This window comes from Sceloporus undulatus, chromosome 2 (genome assembly GCF_019175285.1).
Source record: "Sceloporus undulatus isolate JIND9_A2432 ecotype Alabama chromosome 2, SceUnd_v1.1, whole genome shotgun sequence".
Taxonomy (NCBI): Eukaryota; Metazoa; Chordata; class Lepidosauria; order Squamata; family Phrynosomatidae; genus Sceloporus; species Sceloporus undulatus.
Genome location: NC_056523.1, coordinates 34,460,541 through 34,482,598, shown reverse-complemented (window position 1 = coordinate 34,482,598; position 22,058 = coordinate 34,460,541). Strand labels below are relative to the sequence as shown.

At 42.5% G+C, this 22,058-nt stretch overlaps 1 protein-coding gene across 2 annotated transcripts in view; it reads left to right on the top strand.

Moving 5' to 3' along the window:
- The window catches only part of TAFA4 (TAFA chemokine like family member 4), a 167,429-nt gene that overhangs the window by 58,329 nt on the left and 87,042 nt on the right, over positions 1 to 22,058 (top strand). For both annotated transcript variants that reach the window (XM_042453298.1, XM_042453300.1), the window contains exons 2-3: positions 663 to 799; positions 6,223 to 6,338. In XM_042453298.1, the coding sequence (XP_042309232.1) occupies positions 720 to 799; positions 6,223 to 6,338 (196 nt within the window). In that variant the 5' untranslated portion in view covers positions 663 to 719. The remainder of the gene's footprint in view (positions 1 to 662; positions 800 to 6,222; positions 6,339 to 22,058) is intronic.

The following is a 22,058-nucleotide window of genomic DNA, read 5'->3' as shown; positions in this document are numbered from 1 at the left end:
ATTATTATTATTATTATTATTATTATTATTATTATTATTATTATTATTATATAAATCATTGCCTTCTTGTGTAGTAATTCTATCAAGTCTATTGCACAATTTATCTCACAATTTGTTCTTTTTAATTGTGACTTTTATGCCCATTTTAAACCACTTTGTGTGTGTTATGTGCTGTCAAGTTGATCTCAACCTATGGCAACCATGTGAGTCAACAATATGATCATTTACTGCCCCTCTCAGGTCTTGCATGCTCCAGGCTGGAGTGTGGCTTTGGTGCGACTTCTGGACTCTTAGGACGCATGCATCATTGAAACACCATACCTTCACTGTGACTCGAAGCAGCTTTATTTTGGCTGTCTGTAACAGGCCAATGATCAATAGATAGGCCTTTGACGGCCTTTTCCTGTAGCTGTAGCTCTTCCTACTATTAGCACAAGATGAATCCTCCCACCCCAGACAACCTCCACCTCAAATAATGTGACCCTTGATAGAAAAAAGTGTGCAGCTAAGTTGGAATATTATCTTCATAGAACCCTGTTGACTGCTGCTGTATTCTTTATCATGCTGCAGATGGCACTATGTAACAATGATTTTAAGACACAAGTCTTATATCTTCTATTCAAACCTTCAGTAATGACTTTCCAATGTGGCTTCTTCCGCAGGACTTGGGTTGTGAAAGAAAATTTAGGAGGTGCAGAGATGCTGATGTGTATTTTCAAATGGACATTTGGATGTACTGCAGAATACATACACTGACTGAACTATTTGGCTTCAGTAAAAACCTGGAAAAAATATCAAGGTAAGGCAGATTATGGTGATTTCTGGGATGCCTATTAGGGAATAAATATTAGCTTTAAAAATGGAAAAACATTCACATACCAGTAGGTGCAAATCCAGTTTTTGAATACATTATTACTCAGTTCTGGTTTTCTCCTTCTAAAAACTCAAGAATCTTGCTTCCTAGGAGTTAATCTCTGACTTTTCTTAGCATTGATAAAATGGAGCCAATTCCTCCTCCACCTCCTCCTTCTTTGTAAGGGAGAGGTATCACTGTTTGAACTTGTCTGGATGCTGCCTGTAGAAATCTCAGATTTTTCCTCCAAATGCTCAGGGTCAGACAACATCTGCACCTCACATTCTTGGACTGTTGCCAGGGAGGCCAGCTGGGGAGGCCTGGTGAGGTCCTCCTTAACAATTTTATTGCCTTCGAGTAGTGCCATGGGACAGAATCAAGCCATCATATGGACTTCTCACACTATTTCTCTGTTTAGTCTGGTGGCTGGGCCCAGCCCTGGAAGCTTCATGGACCTGAGGACCAAAGCTTGGAAATAATTTGTTGAAACACTAATTTGTTCTTCTTAATTCATTAGGGTTTTTTTAATATAAAAAAACATTATTTCACAAATAAATTGTAAAATAATAAATATATGTAGGGTCTTACATAAAATCTGTTACACGTATTCAGATGATATTTACTAAACAGATGTACTTTCAGTCTGCATGCAGATTTGTTAAAACAGTTCCATTCAGTGCCTGGTGGAGAACAGGGTGCCAGGAATGGAGAAATGTCTGGCTATGCCCCCATAGTTAGATGCAGAAAGATGACATCATCTGTCAAGATCTGCTAGGATCTTCAGGAAATCTTAATGGATAATGGCATTGCTCTGCATCTGATAATGGCCCGATTTAAACGGGCGCTGTGAGGCGCCCCCATCACGTGCAAGGGGTGGCGCTTTCAAACGTCCCTCACATGTGGTGGGGGTGTAAAAATGGCGGCGCCCTATACACATGGGTGCCGCCATTTTGACGTGGTGGACGCCTAGCATCTACATGTTGCGCGCCCAGGTGACATCGCAAGTACACCCAGAAAAAGAAGCTGCTTTTTGCGGCTTCTTTTTCTTGCCACCGCCAAGCTGTGTGGTATATCCACTGTGGCTTGCCGGCAGCACAAACGGCACTGCTTCCAGACCATCCTTTAAGGACGGTCTGTAGCGCGCCTATGAGAAAAATAACCAGTCTGTAGCGCGCCTATGAGAAAAATAACCAATCTCCACCAGCCATTGGGTGGCTGTGGAGCGTAGGCTGCAGTAGCTAAATGGTGGCCTTTGGGGCTGTTCTTGTTGCAGAAAGAGGAAGAGAATTCCAGTCTCCACAAAACCAAAAGAAAACATATGGAGGCATAAATTGGACTTTCATTTGTGTGTGCCATTAATAGAATGCTGGGTAACGGGAGCAATTGGCAGTGTTGAACAATTTTCCCAAAATAGAGAAAATTTACTCCCATGGTCTATTCTTTGCCTTTGCCCTTTTCACAGGCTGCTACTAAAACAAAACAATTTAGAAGGGGCTTCTAACTATAAAATAGCCTTTAGTTCTGGTGACGTTTGCCCCCATTGCTGAGAAGGACTCTAAAAACCATCTGCCTGGTGGCATACTCACTATAATGTTCTAAGGGGCAGAACACGAAAATAAGCACCTGTGGCTGCATCCACACTGAAGCAATAATCTGGTTTGACTTACAGCCATGCTTCAATGCTATAGAATTTTGGGAATTGTAGTTTGTTATGAACCAGAGCTCTCTGGCAGAAAAGGCCGAATATCTCACAAAACTACAAATCCAGAATTCAATTGCATTGAGCCATGGCAGTTAAAGTGGTGTAAAAATGGATCATTTCTCTAGTGCGGATGCAGCCTTAGATATCCTGTTTAAAGTACTGACTGAACCACAAAGCAAGCTGTTTTAATGACATGTAAACCATCAGCTGCTATTGTTCAGGGGGATTCTATTTTTTAAAGATTCTCTTTAGCATTCATGTGCCAGGTTTCAGGATACACATTCCTCTAATGTGGCTTTTATGAGAAATAAAAATGCAGTAATACGATAGTAATAGAACAATATTAAGTCATCTTAAAATGACCCCACCTCAGCATAATTTGTTAAGATCTGTCTCACAGTCCAGATGGTCTCAGTGGCCCATGGTAGAGGGTGAGGGAAACAGTGATATATTGGGTCTGGAACTGTCCTCCCTGGCACTTCAGTTCAAGATCAGTGTTTAGGTAGGTGATGCAAGACTGAGGTTAGCTTATCTCTGATGCCCAGTGCTTTTTTCAAAAGTGAGATTACTTTGTACAAAAGAACAGCCATTTGGTGAGCCATTACTTTTATTTCTTCGCCTGAGGGCAAAGCACAGAGGAACAACTCTACTTTGTTCTCCACTGAAGTGGCAGTTCTAACACTGCAAAATGAAATACTTAACTGCTGAAATGGATATGGGCATAAACAACAGATCTTGGGAAGAAAAAAAAAATGAACACACTCAAGAACCAAATTTACCTACATTACCAGTAAAAAAATAAATTCTCTCAACTTAGACTAAAACAGTAGATCAGGGAAGGTTCATATCAGCTTCTTGGTCTTTGAATTTCAGTGCCTTTTCATTCTTCTTTAAGGGCTAGGAAGATGCACCATAATCCTCTTTTATCCAGAGGTTTGGAGAAATATAAAGTTCAGAGCAGAACAGGTTTTAGCCTGTCATGTCAGACACAGTGGACTGAGCTCCCATCTCATCTTCCCACCCCCTCTACCATGTTCTGTATCACAAGCTACCATTCTGGTTCATGCAGCTGAGCCTCTGATTCACACTGTGGACATATTGTTGCTTGGTTGCCAGACTGTGCTCAACTCAGCCAGAAGGGACAGATGGCAGAGCAGCCTCCTCTGGCCAGGGTCCAAAGCATTGATAATGTTGGTTCTCTCATGTCGCACGATGCTAGATTCTCACTTCTACACACTAGCATGTAATCTCTCTTAATGTTACTCATGGCATCATTTCTACAATTATATGTATGCTGTTCAACTATCTGGACCTGGGACCCATTTTCAATCCCAGAATACCTCAGTCTAATCTATTGATTCATCTGCCTTTTTCTCATCTGTTTCTCACATTCACCATCACATGTCTTTGCCAAATAACGTAAGAAAAGTCACACTGAATCAAGCCAAAGATTCATCCAGCTCAGCGTCCTTTACTCCATAATGGCCAATCAGATATTCCAATGAGATGTCCATAGGTAGGATATGCCCACAGCTTTATCACAATACATGAATTAAATCATGGATGGGCAAAATTCCATCTACAGCTGCACAGAAGGCTTTCAAGTCTTTCCTCAACTCCCATCAACCAGTTGCCAAAAACCAGTGGCATGCTTTTCCTTGGCTTGGTTGACTGCCAGAGGAGTTGGTGCTGTTAGAGGCATCAGGGATTGTCATTACAACTAGAGGTGGTGAGAAGCAGAAGGCAGAGATTATGACAGGTGGAAGAACCTGTGGCATGGCTGGTGGCTGGCATTGTCAGCCAACTGCTTCCTGAATGCCTGGCTCTATGGGTCTTCAGGGTATCAGGGGTGACTAGCAAAATAATCAGATGGGCATCTTTGTACAGTAGAGCTCTGTACAACAGAGCTGACTGTTATTAGTGGCAGGGTGTTTCTTTTCTGCATCTGCACCTTGCTGAGTGAGAAGATGAGTGTGCTTCAGCTGGTGGGTGTGTAGCAGCTGAGCACTCTGGGAACAAAAGGGGATATGTGAAGGAGAGAAGAAAAATGGTGGTGGAGTTTGCTTCCTTGGGAGCAAACTGGTGTGGGTAGGAAATAAAAATACAGGTCCACTTTGTAATTCATTAATTTAAAGAATTTATCTACACACTTCATGGAATTTTTAATGTATGTATTTTTAACAACAACAACAAAAAAAAAACCAAATCATAGAATAATAGAATCACAGAGTTAGAAGAGACCACTAGGGCCATCCAGTCCAACCCCCTGCTGTACAGGAAATCACAATCAAAGCACCCCTGACAGATGGCCATCCAGCCTCTCTTTAAAGACCTCCAAAGAAGGAAACTCCATCACTCTCTGAGGGAGTGTGTTCCACTGTTGAACACTCACTGGATCATTCAACAGAGGTAAACAACTAATTTGTGTGAATGCGCACTTAGTTGCACATAGCCACTTCCCCACTTGGTTGAGTATTCAAGGGTTGCACTTTTTTTAGTTAAAAATACACATTATGTAACAACATACTAAATACATACAAAATATATGTATTTTTAACTAAAAAACAGAACAAAACGAAACAAAAATGGCAGCTCTTGAACAATTGAGCAAGTGGGAAAGTGGCTTGCACACACACATACACTAGCTGTCCATCCCTGTGTTGAATGATTCTTAGTATCAGCTGCCTTACTTATTTGCCAGGGCATTAGTATAATTACCAACAGTTTTGCTGATCGCCCTTGTTAATGATATAATTTTTATGGCTGGTACTTTCTGTACTGAATTTTATTCTGATCCCATCCCCAGTCATGCATGCCATGCATACTGTATATATTCAGACGTCTGAGGTGCTACTCTGTGCATGTGCCAGCAGGGACTATAATCCCTGAATGCTCATGCTGCAATAAATCTGTTAGCCTTAAGGGTGCTGCAAGATTTGTTGGCATTTTGCTGCATCATGGCTCTTCTTCTGAAAGCCCTCTTCTGCTTTTGTAGATGGTCTACAGAGACATCTTGCCTCTGATTCTGGAGGTAGCAAATAGCCACTTGTGGCCAGTCCGAAGTTTCTCTGTGTGCTATGGGAGGCACTGACATGCAGAAGGCTTTTTTGTCTGTGGAGTTACCTCTCCTATTGGAAGATAATCTGAGATTCTTCTAATTTCAGAAGAAGATCGTTGGCAATGCTGGTTTAAATTCCCCATTCCAATCAGTTGATGAACAGGAATTTAAATTTGGTTCTTCCAAAATGTTACCTGAAACAGTTCTTTTCTATTTTATTTCTCAGGGAAAGCAGTTGGGCAGGTAGGACGAATAGAGATCTCATGATGAATAAGAATAAATCCAGCTCATATTCCTAACCCAACAAAGGCATTGCACAGAGGACTCTCAGGAGGGTGGGGATGAACTTTGTACTCTACTCTTTCCCTTCTTATTAAAAAATATGGCAGCAGAAAATTGATCATGGTTTAGCTGTGAATGTGATTCTGCTCTCTTAAGTATTACATTTTTAGTGCTACATTTCCATTAATTTTCAATCTTGTCATTGGCTTCCCTGCCTCCTTGCTTGCAGCTTTTGAGTTTTGATTTGACATGACTCGCAAATTATATATCGTTCCCTTCAGTAAGTGGCTTCCTTTCTTTTTTTCCTTCCTCCCCTCCTGCCTGCAGGATGAGGTCCTGTGCCAAATCAATGCTTCCGGCTCAGTGGCTGTTCCTGGCATATGTGTTAATGGTGTGCTGTAAATTGTTGTCCGCAACCAGCCACCATCCCCGGGGGCATCCAGGTAGGAGCTTTTAAACTCATTATGTGCTGCTGAGGCCAATTAATAACACTCGCCGAATGTTAGATTCTGCTCTTGAAACCATGGATAATTGATGAAGCTATTTGACAATGTGTTACAACCAAAGCACCAAAAAGCAGGATGGGGGTTAGAGTGAAAAAAGACAAAAGGGGATTATGAACACACACAGACACACACACACACACACACACACACACACACACACAGAGGTATATACACACAATAACAGAAGATGAATTATTGCTAAGACTTCAAATTTATGTAGGACAATTTTCTGAGCAAATTCATGACACCTCTGATTTGGGATTTTCTCTTTATCTCTTCTATGTAGCCAAAAGCAAAGTCAACCAAGAATATGTTCCAAAAGATGACTGGGGAAACATGATTGTTTTCTGTCTATACTTCACTGATTAGTTTTTTTTAAAAATGTGATAAGCTGATTACTTTAATATAATAAATTCCTTCTGTGAATGGTTGTAACAACCTTAAGCAGTTGGTGTAATCACGGCCCTGCTATGGCATGAAAAAATCAGACAGCATCACAAACAGTTTCCCTAGCTGAAGAGATAATCAGAAGTGTTTCCCCAAACAGTAAAAATGGGGGATCTTCCAGATTGCTGCAGCAGGTGGGGCTGTGCCCACAGGCCAGAATCATAGGCATGAGTCTCAATCCTAGAGCTCTTGCATTGACTTTTGAATGGTGAACATAGAGATCAATCCCATTGATTCAATGGGTCTACACTTTATTGGGACTAACAGTAGGATTCATAGTGGTGAAGAAAAGAAGAGACTGTATCTCTCACCAAATTCCCTTCTTGTATTGAGGGAGCTAGTGGCATGCTGAAGGCTTTTTCCTTTGTGGTGTTATCTCTCATTCCTAATGCCAATCTAAAACTGTTGGAATCATTTGAAAATTCTAGGAAGAAGACATTGGGCTTTTTTAGCCACAGTTAGTATTTCCTTATTTTTTTACCTCAGGGTCATAAAATGACTAAAGTGTTGCATATGAGACATAGCCATGTTAGTCTGGGATCTTGTAACACCTTTGAGATTAACCAAGTGAAAGGCATTATAGTACAAAGTTTTGTAGACTGGGGACTAAACATACTGGTGTTATTTGCTGACATGGGGACGATGTGGGGGCATGGCATATGTACGCCGGCCACCCCATGCCACCTCCATGCTGCCCCATGCCAGCATCATGCCAAAGGTTCCAAAGGAGTGCCGAAAAGCCACTGCTGTGGTGGCAAGGGCGCCTTTTTGCTGGTGCTAAAAGGAGTGGCATTTTGCTGTTCCTTTTAGTGCCAGCAAAGCACTGGATCAGGGCCATGGCATGCAGTTGCTGCAGCCTTGATCAGGTGCTGAAAGGGGCAGCAGGATGCTGCTCCCAAGGGGCAGTGCAAAGGTGCATCTGAGGAAGTGCTACAAAACCCCGTTGTCTAGTGCTGTATTTGAGTTTGCAAGTCCTCAGTTTCACATCCATGTAAACATATGAAGATCACTAAATGCCTTTAGCAAGCTAGTGTTCCTGAGCCTCACTGGAATTGTAGGGTTTTTACATAACTAAATGAGAAAAGTGTTGCAAAGCGTCATGACAAAGAATGTCAAATTATATTTTATTTTATACTCTCCTCACTTCTTAGAGAGGGAGTAAGAAGTTCCAGAGGCACAGTGCTTAAACTGGTTTTGTTTCCTTTGTGAGGAGGTTATGGGAGGCTTGTTAATGGTTATATGCACAATTATATAGACAGAATAAGCATTCCATCAAACAGCCAAAGCCCAGCTCTCAGACCTTCATAGAGGGAGCTGGTGACCATAAGTGGTTTACAGAGCTTTATGTTTCTTTTAGTGTGTCTGACTCAAAATCAATTTTCACACACAAATATCTGGATCACCTCCTCTTTTGCAGGGAAAAGTCAGATCTTTTCTGTAATTTCCTTTAATTATGGAATGACCACTCCTGAGAAGTTTGCCAAGTGCCTACAGTTTAAGTAAATAGATAAGCCCATCAAAACAATCTTGTCCTTTGGAAGGTCTTCTACCTAGGAAACAGTCAGACCAGAGTTTAGACAAGTTGCTTTTTTACACTTCAGCTCCCAGAATCCTAGCATTGATATAGCTGTGGTCATTGTTGACTTTGACATGCAGTGGCTCTTCAGCTTATTAGACAGGATATTTCATATCATTTGTTACCATATCTGCTTTAGCTGAGATTGAACCTAGGTCCTTATGTAAGCAAATGCAGGATCAAGTTATGGCCAATTCCCACGGGTTTGGTATCTTAAGGAATCTCTTAGAGGTGCCAGTTTTTCCATAAAATTGTCCGATAAAACTACATACAAATCCACAAATAACATACTGAAGATGGGCCTATGACTTGTTATATGACCTAATGCTATAAGATATGAGAAAGTGGCATTATACCACCTTGTTAATTTGTAATGAATGTTCCACCATGGCCATGGAAGCCCACTGGTGATCTTAGGTGAGTCACACATTCTCAGTCCCAGAAAAGTCAGAAATGATGTGAAGGCACACAACAGAAGTTTGAATTCCTCTCGTGGCTACCCACCATGAGGAAAGATAAATCTGAAAGGTGCTAACTCACCTGTACTGGCACTGGCAGTATGGATACAATGGGGGCACAGGGCTACCTGACTACTCATGTAATGAGTATGAACTTTACATGTGACAAGGATGAACCTTTTGTCCGTGGGGACACTCCACATGTTTTTAAACCGTAATTTTGTTCTATGGGAGCCCCATAACAGATAGAAGCCTCTCTACACTGCAGAGGTGGACTGTCTTCATGTGAAGGGCCAGGTGGGGATGTGCAACCCCAGGGCAGGGTTGATGCATGGCTTTACAGCCTCATGGTATCTATTTTGCCATAACCTTGGAAGTCATCTGTACCGACTGACATTACCTATAATACATTGGGCTGGGGAGGGCCTAACTGCATTATTTTTACTTGCATTAACCTAATGTGGCATTCCAACATTGCTTATTATTTCTAAAAGGTTTTTTTTTGGGGGGGGGGGGGGAGGCATTTTTTAGTTTATATGATACTCTTGAAACATTATAACTAGACTGTAACTAAAAAGTGACAATTCCTCTTAAAACAATGAGTTGATGGCTTTTGTCTGGTTAATAAAGTTTGAGTTCAATAAAATGGTGAGCAAGAAGTAATGGGTAACATGAAGAACACAAGGCTCACAACAGTTACAACAAATAAATACTGAATACTTCCAAAAAGAATGGCCAAGATCATCAGCTACTTAAGTAAGCAAATTTAACAAAGTAATATTTCCTGGCCTGGTCTCTGCAGTGATAATAGCCATCAGCCACTACGAGCGATAGAGGTCTCTTCTCCTGTTCATTGGGGCACAGAAGAGTGATATTTCTACACCTTCCCACCAGTGATCCCTGATGTGACAATCAGAAGCAGGGTCCCAATTGTGTTTCCTCTTTGCATGGAGATTGCTGTTGAGAAGAGGTTGGCAACATTAGCCTGTTGCACCTTGATCAGTTAGAGAAATCAGACCTCCATCACTCACAGCAACAGGTAGCTGTTAAAGTAAGATTAGGGGATTTTTTTAATGATAGTGGCAATAGTGCCATAATCCTGAATATGTGGTCTTTGTGAATACAAATCAGTTACACATATGTAACTAGTTTATGAATTGCAACTGCATTACAGCCAATGTTTCAAGCTCTATTTCTGTCTATTTTGCTGAGCAAAGGTTGATTAGGGTTATAGCAATCATGTAATCTACCCATAGTTTTCATGCTAATATTTCCCCCTTGTCATGGACGGATCATTTCCTGGTAGAGGTGAAAATCAAGGCTTCTACCCAGATCCCCCCCGGGGGTGGTGGACCAGTTAGGATGGTCCACCCTCGAAGGCTGATGGAACCTGAGAGGTTCCAGGAAGCCTTAGAGGGGCTCACGGTTGGAGATGACGGCGACTCTGTTGACGCCCTTACCGGTATTTGGAATACCGGTCTTTCTGGGGCTATACACAGAATCGCTCCCAAGCGTCCTCTCAGGCCCGCTTCCAACCGTAAGCCCTGGTATACGGAAGATCTCCGGGCGAGGAAGCGGGCTCTGCGACGGCTAGAGTACCGTTGGCGGAAACACCTTTGCTTAGACGACAAGACTCTCCTAGACCGACTGTTAAAGGACTACGGAGAGGCAATACGAGCAACAAAGAATTCGTTCTATGGTGCTCGTATTGCGTCCGCAGAGTCACGTCCGGCAGAGTTGTTCAGGGTGGTCAGGGAGCTAACTCAGCTCCCTCCTGCCCTGAACCAGATCCTTGAACCTTCTAAGGCCTGCTGTGACTTGTTTAATGACTTTTTCGTGGATAAAACTTCTCGTATAAGCGAAGGTCTGAACGCCAACATTATGGCAGAACCTAGGGTAGAAGTGTCCAGAGCCTCCGTGGACTATGTTATACTGGATCAGTTTGAGTTGGTGAGTACCGAGGATGTGGACAAGATCCTCGGAAGTGTTCGGAAAACAACCTGCTCTCTTGATCCCTGCCCCTCTTGGTTAGCGGCCCAGGGGGGACCGGTGGTAACGTCCTTGTTACACCGGATAATTAACACCTCCTTGAGGGATGGGCGATTTCCATCGGATCTAAAATTGGCCATTGTAAAACCGATCCTAAAGAAGCCCTCCCTCGACCCCCTGGTACATAATAATTATCGGCCAGTCTCGCTGCTGCCATTTTTGGGAAAGGTGATCGAGAGGGCGGTTGCGATCCAGCTTCAGACGGTCTTGGATGAAACTGATTATCTGGACCCATTTCAAACTGGCTTCCGGGCGGGTCACGGGGTTGAGACGGCCATGGTCGCCTTGGTCGATGATCTCCGTCTGAGCGTCGACGGGGGAAGCGTGTCCCTGTTGGTGCTCTTGGACATCTCAGCGGCTTTCGATACCATAGACCATGGTATCCTTCTGGGGCGCCTGGCTGAGGTGGGAATTGGGGGCACTGCGCTCCAGTGGTTCCGTTCCTACCTCTCTGGGAGGTCCCAGATGGTGCAGCTGGGAGACGTGTGCTCCAGCGAGCGGGCCCTTAAAACCGGGGTCCCTCAAGGAGCCATTCTGTCTCCCATGCTATTTAACATTTACATGAAACCGCTGGGAGAGATCATCCGGAGACATGGGGCGCGGGGTTATCAGTACGCTGATGACACCCAAATCATTTTCTCTATGTCTCCGACTGATGCAGTGACTAGGGATGGCGTCTCTCCTCTCGTGGCCTGTCTGGAGTCAGTAATGGGCTGGATGAGGGAAAACCGACTCAAGCTAAATCCAGAGAAAACGGAGGTACTAGTGATAGGTTCCCCCGGTCCAGGAATGGCGGTGGTTCCACCTGTCCTGAACGGGGTCACGCTCCCTGTGAAGGACTCCGTGCGCAGTCTGGGGGTGCTTCTTGACTCGTCACTCCACCTGACTGCTCAGGTGAATGCGACGGTCAAGAGCACTTGTTACCAGCTTCGGCTGATTCGCCAGCTGCGCCCATACCTGGACCGGAGGGACCTAGAAACTGTTGTACATGCTTTGGTAACTTCGAGATTGGACTTCTGCAATGTACTCTACATGGGGCAACCCTTATACCAAACTCGGAAGCTCCAAATGGTACAGAATATGGCAGCCCGGCTGGTCACTGGCGTATCTAGGACCAGCCACATAACACCTGTGCTTAAAGATCTCCACTGGCTGCCCATTCGCTTCCGAGCTCAATATAAGGCGTTGGTTATTACCTATAAAGCCCTAAATGGCTTGGGTCCAGGATTCCTAAAGGACCGCCTCTCCCCGTACAATCCGCCTCGCACCCTCAGAACATCTGGGCAGCAACTCCTGAAGGTGCCTGGGGCTAGGTTAGCTTCTACCTCTAGAAGGGCCTTTTCCACAGCTGCCCCAGCCCTTTGGAACACGCTGCCCACGGAGCTCCGCTCATCCACCACCCTGGCCCAATTTAGGAAGGATCTCAAAACCTTCCTATTCAAGCAGGCATTCCCCGATTAAATATCCTGTGGGCCTCCCTCCTCTTCCGTGGCCATGAGGATGGGCTAACGGGCCTTTGTTATTGTTTTTAGATTGTGTATTACTGATGTTTTATGTTTTTAACCTGTATTTGTTTGCACTTGTTGCATATTGTAAGCCGCCCTGATCTTTTTGGAAGGGCGGGATATAAATAAAGATTTTATTATTATTTATTTATACTTGAAAGAATGAATGTCTTGACATCTTGACTGTTTTGAGAAACATGGAAAATATGAATGTTTCCTGTAGAAAGCTTAGACAGCATAGGAGGAGTCTGGAGTGTAGAAATTCTTAGAAACACCATGGAGGCAAAAAGAATTTTAAAAGCTCCTCTGAGTTTTTACTTCTAAAAATCCCTGAAGCCAGCTATGGAAGTAAAATAAGTTATGCCAGTACATCTATGCATGTTAACGTAAATCATAAGCAATGGAGAGGGAGCATGATGCAATATTTAACAGATCATTTCATTGTTCTCCTGCCACCACACTCGTTCTTATTTGCTGTGTTTAAAAATAATTATACAGAAATTCAACATTTAGTAAATTATTTTTTAGTGTTCTGAATTGTCTGCTTTGTTATCATTCCGAGATCATCTTATTTAAAAAACTAGTTACCATTTTAATTTGAAACTCTTAGGAATCTCAATTATCATCATTTTGTAATGAAAATGTATGGCATAAACAATATCAATTAGTATGTGAATTGCCTGCTTTCTGTACTGCTTCACCCACAAATGTCCCCCTTCTGGGAATCCAGTGAGGAGGTGATCAAATGTTGTGGAGTGGCAAAGAGTGGTGATTTCATGAGTGGTGATGGCCATGGTGAACCTCTTCTCTGTTTTTTTGTGTTGTTTTTTTTTTTGTAAAGGGAATGGCTTGTTTGTTTCTTGAAAACATACCACCAGCTGCAGTTAATGAGCAAAAGTACATGTTCTGAAAACATAGGCATACACAAGACCTGTCTCATTAAACACTGTTTCCACACAGCCTTCCAGTTTGGTTGCTGTTTTCTAGAGTGCAGGAGTATTAACTGTGGCAAAAACGTGTTGACATTGGAATTTGTTTCCAGTCTCTAGAATCCAATCGCATCCCTTTAAAATTCAATCCCCATCCACTCCCAGGGGAAATACCTGTGATTGGAAGATGAAGGTGTCTGTTGTGTGCATGCACAATGAATGCTTGTTACATACAATGCAAATTCTTCAACTTTTTACAATTCAGGAGTCTGATTGTACATTTTTGCAGGATTAAGATTGATTTTGCTCCTTTCAAAATGCAACCACCTAATATTAAAGTCTTTGTAAAGTGCCGACAAAGTTATATGAATGAAAAATAGATGACCATAAGGCAATTGCTTCTGGAAGCCTGAAGGTACATACAAGTAATACATTGTTGTCATTGCTACATTTTGTTTCTTCTGAGAAATTGAAGCAAACTTGGGTTAAACTTGGTTGGTTTTTAATGTCTGCTAGAAAGCAGGTGAGAGCCAGCATGGTGTAGTGGTTTGACTACAGCTCTGGAGATCAGGGTTCGATTCCCTCTTTGAGCCCATTGGATAACCATGGGCAAGTCACATTCTCTCAGTCTCAGAGGATGGCAAAGGCAAACCTATCTGAAGAAACCTGCTAAGGAAATCTCGAGATAGGTTTGCCTTAGGGTTGACATAAGTCAAAAATGACTTGAAGGCACACAATAACAAAGAAAGCAGCTGTTGCTGGGCTGCCACTTCTTTCCTGTGGATGGCTTAATAACCTCAGTTCAACTGATACGATATCTTAAAATATTCATAACATTCTTAACTGGTCAGGTTGAAAGTGTCCAGAATGAGAATGTTTAAGATGCGGATGCCTTTCTGAGGGATGTGAAAGTGCTGAGAACAGTTGACAGTAGGGTCTAAGTGAGAAAGGTGTGGGAAGAATGTGACTCCAAAGAGATGTAAGAATGTGACTCCAAAGAGATGTGCTGAGAGAAGGGGGGTAGATTAGGTTGTAGGTTGAGAGCAGAAGCCTAAAAGACAAATAAAGAATGGAAAGAGGAAGCATGTGGAACTGGAAGGGCCAATGAGAAAAATGTTGGCACAAAATCTGTCACAAGGCTGAAGGATAAAAGGTGGCGTATGATATTGATAAGAAAATGGAAAGGTGTGGGTGCTTTGAAAATTGGAGGGCTTGATACAGTGAGCCTTGGGAACAGTAAGTGCAAAGTGGTAGTCAATTTAAATTCATCAAGTGAGGTTGTGTAAATCTGTCAGAGCAGGCTTATTTGTAAACTTGCTTAGTAGAATCTGCTTGTGTTTTAAGTTCTGCAGCTGGGTCATAGACTGGGGTTTTCTCAGGCATTTTTAAGGGCACTCTCAAATGTTCCCAAGCAGGGTTACAACTAGTCTAATTCTACTCTCTTTTCTAGCTTGTAAGCAGAATGGACAGGGCTGTATTCTTAGAATCATAGAGTTGGAAGAGACCACAAGGGCCATCCTATGCAACCCCCTGCCATGCAGGAACTCTCAATCAAACCACCCCCAACTGATGGCCATCTGGCCTCTGTTTAAAGACCTCCAAGGAGGGAGACTCCACCACTCTCCAAGGGAATGTGTTCCACTGTCTTCCTGCAAGCTACCTCCATGCTCTTGTGGTGGTTTCATCAGTAAGGCAATGAATCTTCACTGTGTCTGAGCATAAAAGGATCTCTCCAATGTGCAGAACATTTTCTCCAAATAGCACTTTGGATGGTTCATTGAAATTTGGACTAAATCCCAGGGTGGATTCACCATCTCACATACATAGGGGTTGTCAACTACCAGTGCCTCTGCCACTCTCCCCATAAGTTAGAAGAATTGCTTAAGGGACCACAATTTCCAGAACATGATATAGCTCTTCCAGGCTCTATTTTTCTTTTGCCAAAGGCTCTCCTAAAGTTTATACTGAGGAAAGAGGAAGGCAGAAGTGGCAAACATTCATTTATCCCAATCCCTGACAGAGAATGTGTGCTTCCAGTTCACTAGAGACTGAACTGGAAGCACACATTCACAGACATATGTGCACACCCACCCACAGATGCTGGGGTTCATAGTGCAAGGCCTGTGAGTTGTATAAAATATTGTATATTGTGTGACACATGATGCTTCCTTCCATTTTGGATCCAAGCTTGATCCAACCATGCCAGAATAGGCATGGCTTCCATGACACTGTGTGTTTGCTCCTGCCACCCTCTTAGGAACATAAAGGCAAAACACTTTTTTGAACAGAGGTCTAGGGTAAAAAAAAATCCTGTTGTCAAGACAAGTTTCAAAGTGACTAGAAGGAGGATGGCCTCAGGGAGACACAAAGGGCACACAAACACATCTGAGCCTTTAGCTCAATTCTGCCTTCATTATCATGACACTGACATGTGGAGATAGGAATTAAATGCTATTTACAGGGCGGGGTAAAAAACAAGATTTGTAGTGAATAAATCATCACCTTTCCCCTCTACTATCCAGGAAAAATAGAAGTGTTCAATTTTATAGCCTCTCTTTACTGCCTTACTACCACTCTGAAGCTAATTTAAGGTAAGCGGTTCACATGATAACTGCATTTCAATCTCATATCTAAACCTAATATAAAGCACTATTTCTGGCTCTTTTAAAATGATAGTGCATAAGACATGTAATTTGCTAGCAGCTGCTGTGCATTAACATCTGCATACATTTTTATGGACTGCGCACAGGCCTACAATCCAACCCAGGGACCAATCTGTTAGTCTAAAGCAGACCCAGTCGAGAGTCTGGATCTGGCTTGCAATTTGAAAATCTGGTATCACTGTTCCTCCCATTCCTTCTGTCTGGGAAATCTAAAGTGCTATAACAGTGGTGGGGATTGTGCAGCTCCCAGATGTTTAACTACAGCTCCCAGTATGCTGGGAGTTGTAGTTCAGCATAATCTGGATGGCCCCCCAGTTCCTACCCTGGGCTATATGTTTTCTGTATCTTTATACATCCGGATGAAACATGAAGTCATGGTAAACTGTGAAGAAGAGATCAGCTCTGCCACAGTGCAGACAGGTAGTTTCAGAGAGGGTTGTCTCAGTAGCTTTAAAGTTCCTAAACAGACATATCAGAACATTTAAATTAAGCCTAACAAAAATGAGAAAATAGGTTTTTTTGTGGGTTTTTTGGGCTATGAGGCCGTATTCTAGAAGAATTTATTTCTGACATTGCACCAGCAGCTGTGGCCGGCATCTTCAGAGAATGCTGGAATGGAAGAGAGTGGTGTATATATACTGTTGGTTGAAAGGAGGTGATTTGCATGTCAATCTGTGTATTGTTCTCTTGTTGAATGGCAAGGCCTACAGGATGTCCATTTGCTTAAAAATCAGTTGTCTGCTGGGAATCCCCCTCACCCTGGGAGGTTTTCATTTGCATTTGCTGGGTCCTGATTTTGGTGTTTTTCAGGACTGGTAGCCAAACTTTGTTTACTTTAAGAGTTTCTTCTTTCCTGTTGAAATTGTCCAGGTGTTTATGAATTTCAATGGTTTCCCTGTGCATTCTGACCTGATAGTTGAGAAAAATATTTCAAACAAATGTGCAAGCAATCTAGAAGAAAATAATGAGAAAAGAAGCATCTCTTTCCCAAGTTAACAACAAAGAACATACATTCACTCCCAGACACAGAGTCATTTGACACTGATTTCTCCCATGTCTCTCTTTCTATTTAAACACACCCTAAAATATGTAATGAGGAAGAGTGGAGAAGAGGGGAATATATAATTTCAGTGATATCACCCAGAAATCCACCCCACAGACACTGATTGGATCTGTTACAACATGCTAATAAAACTTTCATCACAGACTGGAAGCTAGAGCAATCACACCAATTTTGTTACATCACACCACATCACCACACTGGAAAATACTTTCCTGGGCTTCTCCCCTATATGCTGAAAGGTTTGTTCTTGTTTTTTGTTGTTATGTATCTTCACGTTGTTTCTGACTTATGGCAAATCTATCATGGGTTTTTCTTGGCAAGTTTCTTCAGAGGGGGTTTGTCATTTTCATCCTCTGAGGCTGAGAGAGTGTGAATTGCCCAAGATGTCATGCTCAGCTCAGATATTGACCCAATGTCATGCTCAACCAGGCTGAGGACTCAGAAGATGAGGAGGCTGAGTATGAGCCCCAGGTGGAGGAGGAACCTGAGGCTGAGCTGGGTCCTAGCTCTGTTCTGCCAGCTCAAGCAGAGCCTGTTCTGTGTCAGGAAACTCAGCAGCCCAGCCTTCTTCCAGCAGAGATTCCAGGCACAGAAGATATGGATGAGCAGGACAATGAAGTACCTACCTTTAGCCAGTGAAGGTCTGAAAGGGCATGCCTCCGCTGGTCCAGGAGGCTTTATGAGAAAAGCACCTGTGATTAGAAACTGGGTAATATAAACAGGTGCAGGTCACTGAGATCCTTTGTCAGATTATCTGATTTTCCTGCTGAAAGCATGTTTCTCTGATTCCCTTGGACTTTGTGGCCTGAAACCTTGCCTCTTGAGCCATGAAGTTCACTGTGTCATGACCGTGGGCCATTCATTCACACCCTCTCAGGCTGACCTATCTCACAGTGTTAGGAATTAGGAAGGAGCAGAGCTGTGCACACAGCCATGAAGCCACTGGAGGAAAAGTAGGCTAGAAATTCAATAAACAGATAAATAATATAAATCTTGAGGTCTTCTTCATGTTTTGGCACGTGTGACATGATCTGTGTTGAAAGCTATCTGGATGTTTACCCCTCTTCTGTGGTCCGCATTTTCCTGCAGCTGTGGGTTTGTGGAAGAGCTTGGAGAGTTATCAGAATACTGCCCACACTGTAGCACAATAAGCCCCAAGTGGCCAAACAGACTGAGTTGGGTCAGTCTTCTAGTGTTCAAGTCACACCCAAGTGATTTGTTGTCTAGTTAAAGATAATGCATTTTACCTGTACAGCTCTTAAAGTCAACACACTTTAAAAAGAGAATGATTTCATATAAACGTTGATTTGTATGATCTACTTCTACATTTGCCCTTCTGATGAGAAGTCATTGCTCCTTGGGGAGGCAACTAAACACCTTTTTCCTTGAACTGCTTTATTAATGTCACAGTAAGCCAAGTAAATGAGAGCCAATTGTCATAGTGGTTTGAGTTTTGCACCAGGACTCTGGAGACCAGGGTTCAAATCTCCACTCAGCCATACAAGCCCAAGCAAAGTCACACTGTCAACCTCAAAGGAGCACAATGGCAAACCTCTTCTGACTCAATCTCTTGCCAAGAAAACTCTGATAGTTTCACCATCACCATTTACGTTTTATTTTAATTCTGTAAGAATTGTCTTTTTTCTATATAACCACCCTCTCTTTTTTTTTAAAGGAAAGGAATAGAAAAACAAGGAAACAATTTATTCACCCCTTCCCAGTTTTATATATTTGTTGTTTACATTCAAAAGGCTTACAGAATTAGATGCTATTTCCAGGGACTCGATATACAAGCCTTTTACACACACTCTCTCAGTCTCTGTCTGTTCTCATATTGTTCTCCTTGTCTCTCCAAATGTTCATTTTATACCCATACACTTACGCAAAAGCATGTTCACCTCTTGTCAATTTTTTTAAAAAAATTGTGTGTAAAATAGTGTGCATGTCCCTTTAAACAACCACATTTCATTAATCAGAAATATACTGTACAGGGTTCTTGTTTCTGAGTTATTGAGAACTTCACAGACAGATTTAAATGTTCTGAATTTTACACATGTAGATCCTTCAAGCATGAGAAGAGATGCACATATGAGAGCCCATGGAGTCCATTTATCCAAGGGCTGGAGTGAGACTAGAGAGATCCAGCTCAGGTCACCATTAAGCTGTGAGACTGACTCAGTGAATTTGGCCAGTTACTCTCTTCCCGTTCCTCTCTGTGAGGTGAGAGTAACATGAGATATAAAAATAACACAATAATAAATAATACGGTTGTTGCGAAAATAAAGTGAAGAGATAGAGAAACATGTGACCATCTCAGGCTCATTCTCTCTAGGCACCATTGGCTGAAGTGGGTGCATCTACACCCTTCCACATTAAGGGAAGAAGCATCAGTTTCCATCTCCAGCAAAAGGCTTCTCTATCTTCCCTGGGTATGTTTGAGCATTCAGTATCCTTGACTGATGCCAGTCAGTGACTAGAAGCATCAAGCTGTACCTGCAATCACCTTGGCTTTTCTGGTGGACTTAGAGTGAGAAGTGTTGTGCAAGAAGGTACACTAACTCTTTCTGCTATGTTCCCCAAATGCAGATTGGGATAACAAGGTGAAGGAGTTCTCTCTCTCTCTCAATATCTCTCTCTCTCTCTCTCTATCTCTGTGTATTTGTGTGAATAGAGAATTTATTTGCACAGAATATTTGTTGGGGTAGGAAGAGGCATCATCCACTGCTAGCAGGGGATGGGGCTAGCTGGTGTGGTCACATGGCCTTTTTTGCATATTCTTTCAACTCAGGAATGTGTGAGCATCTACACTCTAGAAATCATGCAGTTTGACACCACTTTAACTGCTGTAACTCCAGCCTATGGAATCCTGGTGGTTGTATACAAGATCTTTAGCCTTCTCTGCCAAAGAGTGCTGGTGCCTGTAGGATGGAGCCAAGGCAGTTAAAGTGGTGTCAAACTGCATGATTTCTATACTGTAGAGGCATGCATGAAATGGGGGCATGATTACTTTCTTTCAGTGGTAGCTTGGGATTTCCTATTTCAATTGAGCAGCAAGCTTGAAAGGAGCTATCCAGGGAACTGAAGTTGGTCTGCCTATAATTTTCAGCACCTTGGATAGCTTCAGGCTAAAGTCTGCAGCAGGCTTATCTCTTGATGGAAACCACCATCCTAGCTTGCCTCCTTTTGTTGACTTGGTTGCTAGTAGCCATTATTAATCCTAACAGGAACAGCTTTTTATAAAGGTGGGCATACAATAGCTTTCCACATCCCACTAGAGGGCTCTGCAAGACTAAAAACCAGACAAAGGCTGCCAGAGAGACACAAAGCTTTCCTTCTAATGATGGAAGTCATAACTTGGTAATTTACTAATCAGAGTGATGGGCCTTTTGTCTTTTCGTGGGTCAGACATGGGCGGCTCACAATATGCTCTAGCCTTTTGTTACACTTAACTCCATTTATGTCTTAATGTTTTATTCATTGTGTTACATTTGTGGATATTATTGCCATGCTGCTGCAGCTGTTTCGCCTTCTTCTTTTTTTTTTAGCTAGCTACAGTGGGAGGCTGTGCTTGCAATTGTACTCAGTGATAAGGTGAAAGGAGCACATCAGTCTAACGAAATGCATTCTTTGAAACAAGATAATTCTTGGTTTGAGAACATACATGTTGCTGAAGGATAAAGATGGGAAGAAGGAGGGGCTGAATCTATAGTTTTTATCTATTTTAAATACCATAGGAAATGTAGTACACACAGCATAAGTTTTGATAAAGCCTTCAATTTAAATGCATAGGTATACTTTCCACAGGGAGCAATTCAATGTTAATTTGGTCTTTTATAATGTAAAATATAGCCTCTGGTATAGTTTCTCAGAATGTGCACTTTACAGTGGGCTCCTGTATGAATAGATTTATATATTCAAGGGAGCTGAAAACAAATTACAGATTGGATGATTAATGTGTAGGTTTCCTGGGTCGGGATTCCTAACGATTAGCAAAAGAATAATATTACTTTTAGAAGGAACGGGTGAATGTTTGAATGATCAAGGAACATAAACTGCTTTTTACTGACTCGGAACTTTAGCCTGCCTAGCCTTGTATCAAATACACTGACTGGCAGTAGCTCTCAGGGGTTTTAGGCAAGTGTTTTCCCAGCAATACCTGGAGATGTCAGGGATGGAACATGAAACCTTCAGCATACAAATCAAGTGCTTTACCACTATGCTATAGTCCGTTCCTTGGGTTGGTTCCCCCCGTCACATTACCCATCCATGCCTACCCATTCTTGAGTGAAGTGCTTTACATAATATTCCAATTTCCTGCATGGTTAAATTGATCATATTAGCTAAATAATGCTAAATAGCATTACTACTTAGTAATGCTGTTCTGAGGTGCTTTTGGCCAGTTTTCAGTTGAGAATCACCTGAAACTCAATCATCTGGAGGGCTTCTGGAGGACTTCAGAGAATCATAGAATCATAGAGTTAGAAGGGACCCCATGGGCCATTAAGCCCAACTCTCTGCTCAGTGCAGGATGTCTAGCTCAAACATTCCCAGTGGGAAGGAGACCCCACTATTTCTCTAGGCAATTGGTTCCATTGCTAAACCAATTTTACTCTCAAGAAGTTCCTTCTAATGTTCAACCAAAATTTACCCTCCTGTAACTCAAAACCACCTGTTAGAGTCTCAAGGGCTGTATACAGCTGATGGGCCATGCTTTGCCCACCCCTGTTCTAGAAAGAAAGGGAAGTTTGATTCCTTGATTCCTTTCTTGTGGGTGTATGAGAGAAGGAATTTGAGGAGGCTAGATTTAGAGAGTGACAGCTGTAAAGTCATATAAGGGATATGAAGCCATGTCTTCCTAGCCAAAGGCCAAGGAGCTAACTGCCCTTTGCTAGCTCACGATCCTGGAAATGTCCTAATACAGTGCATGTTGTGCTATGCTCTGCATCTCTTTATGGTATATATGTCCC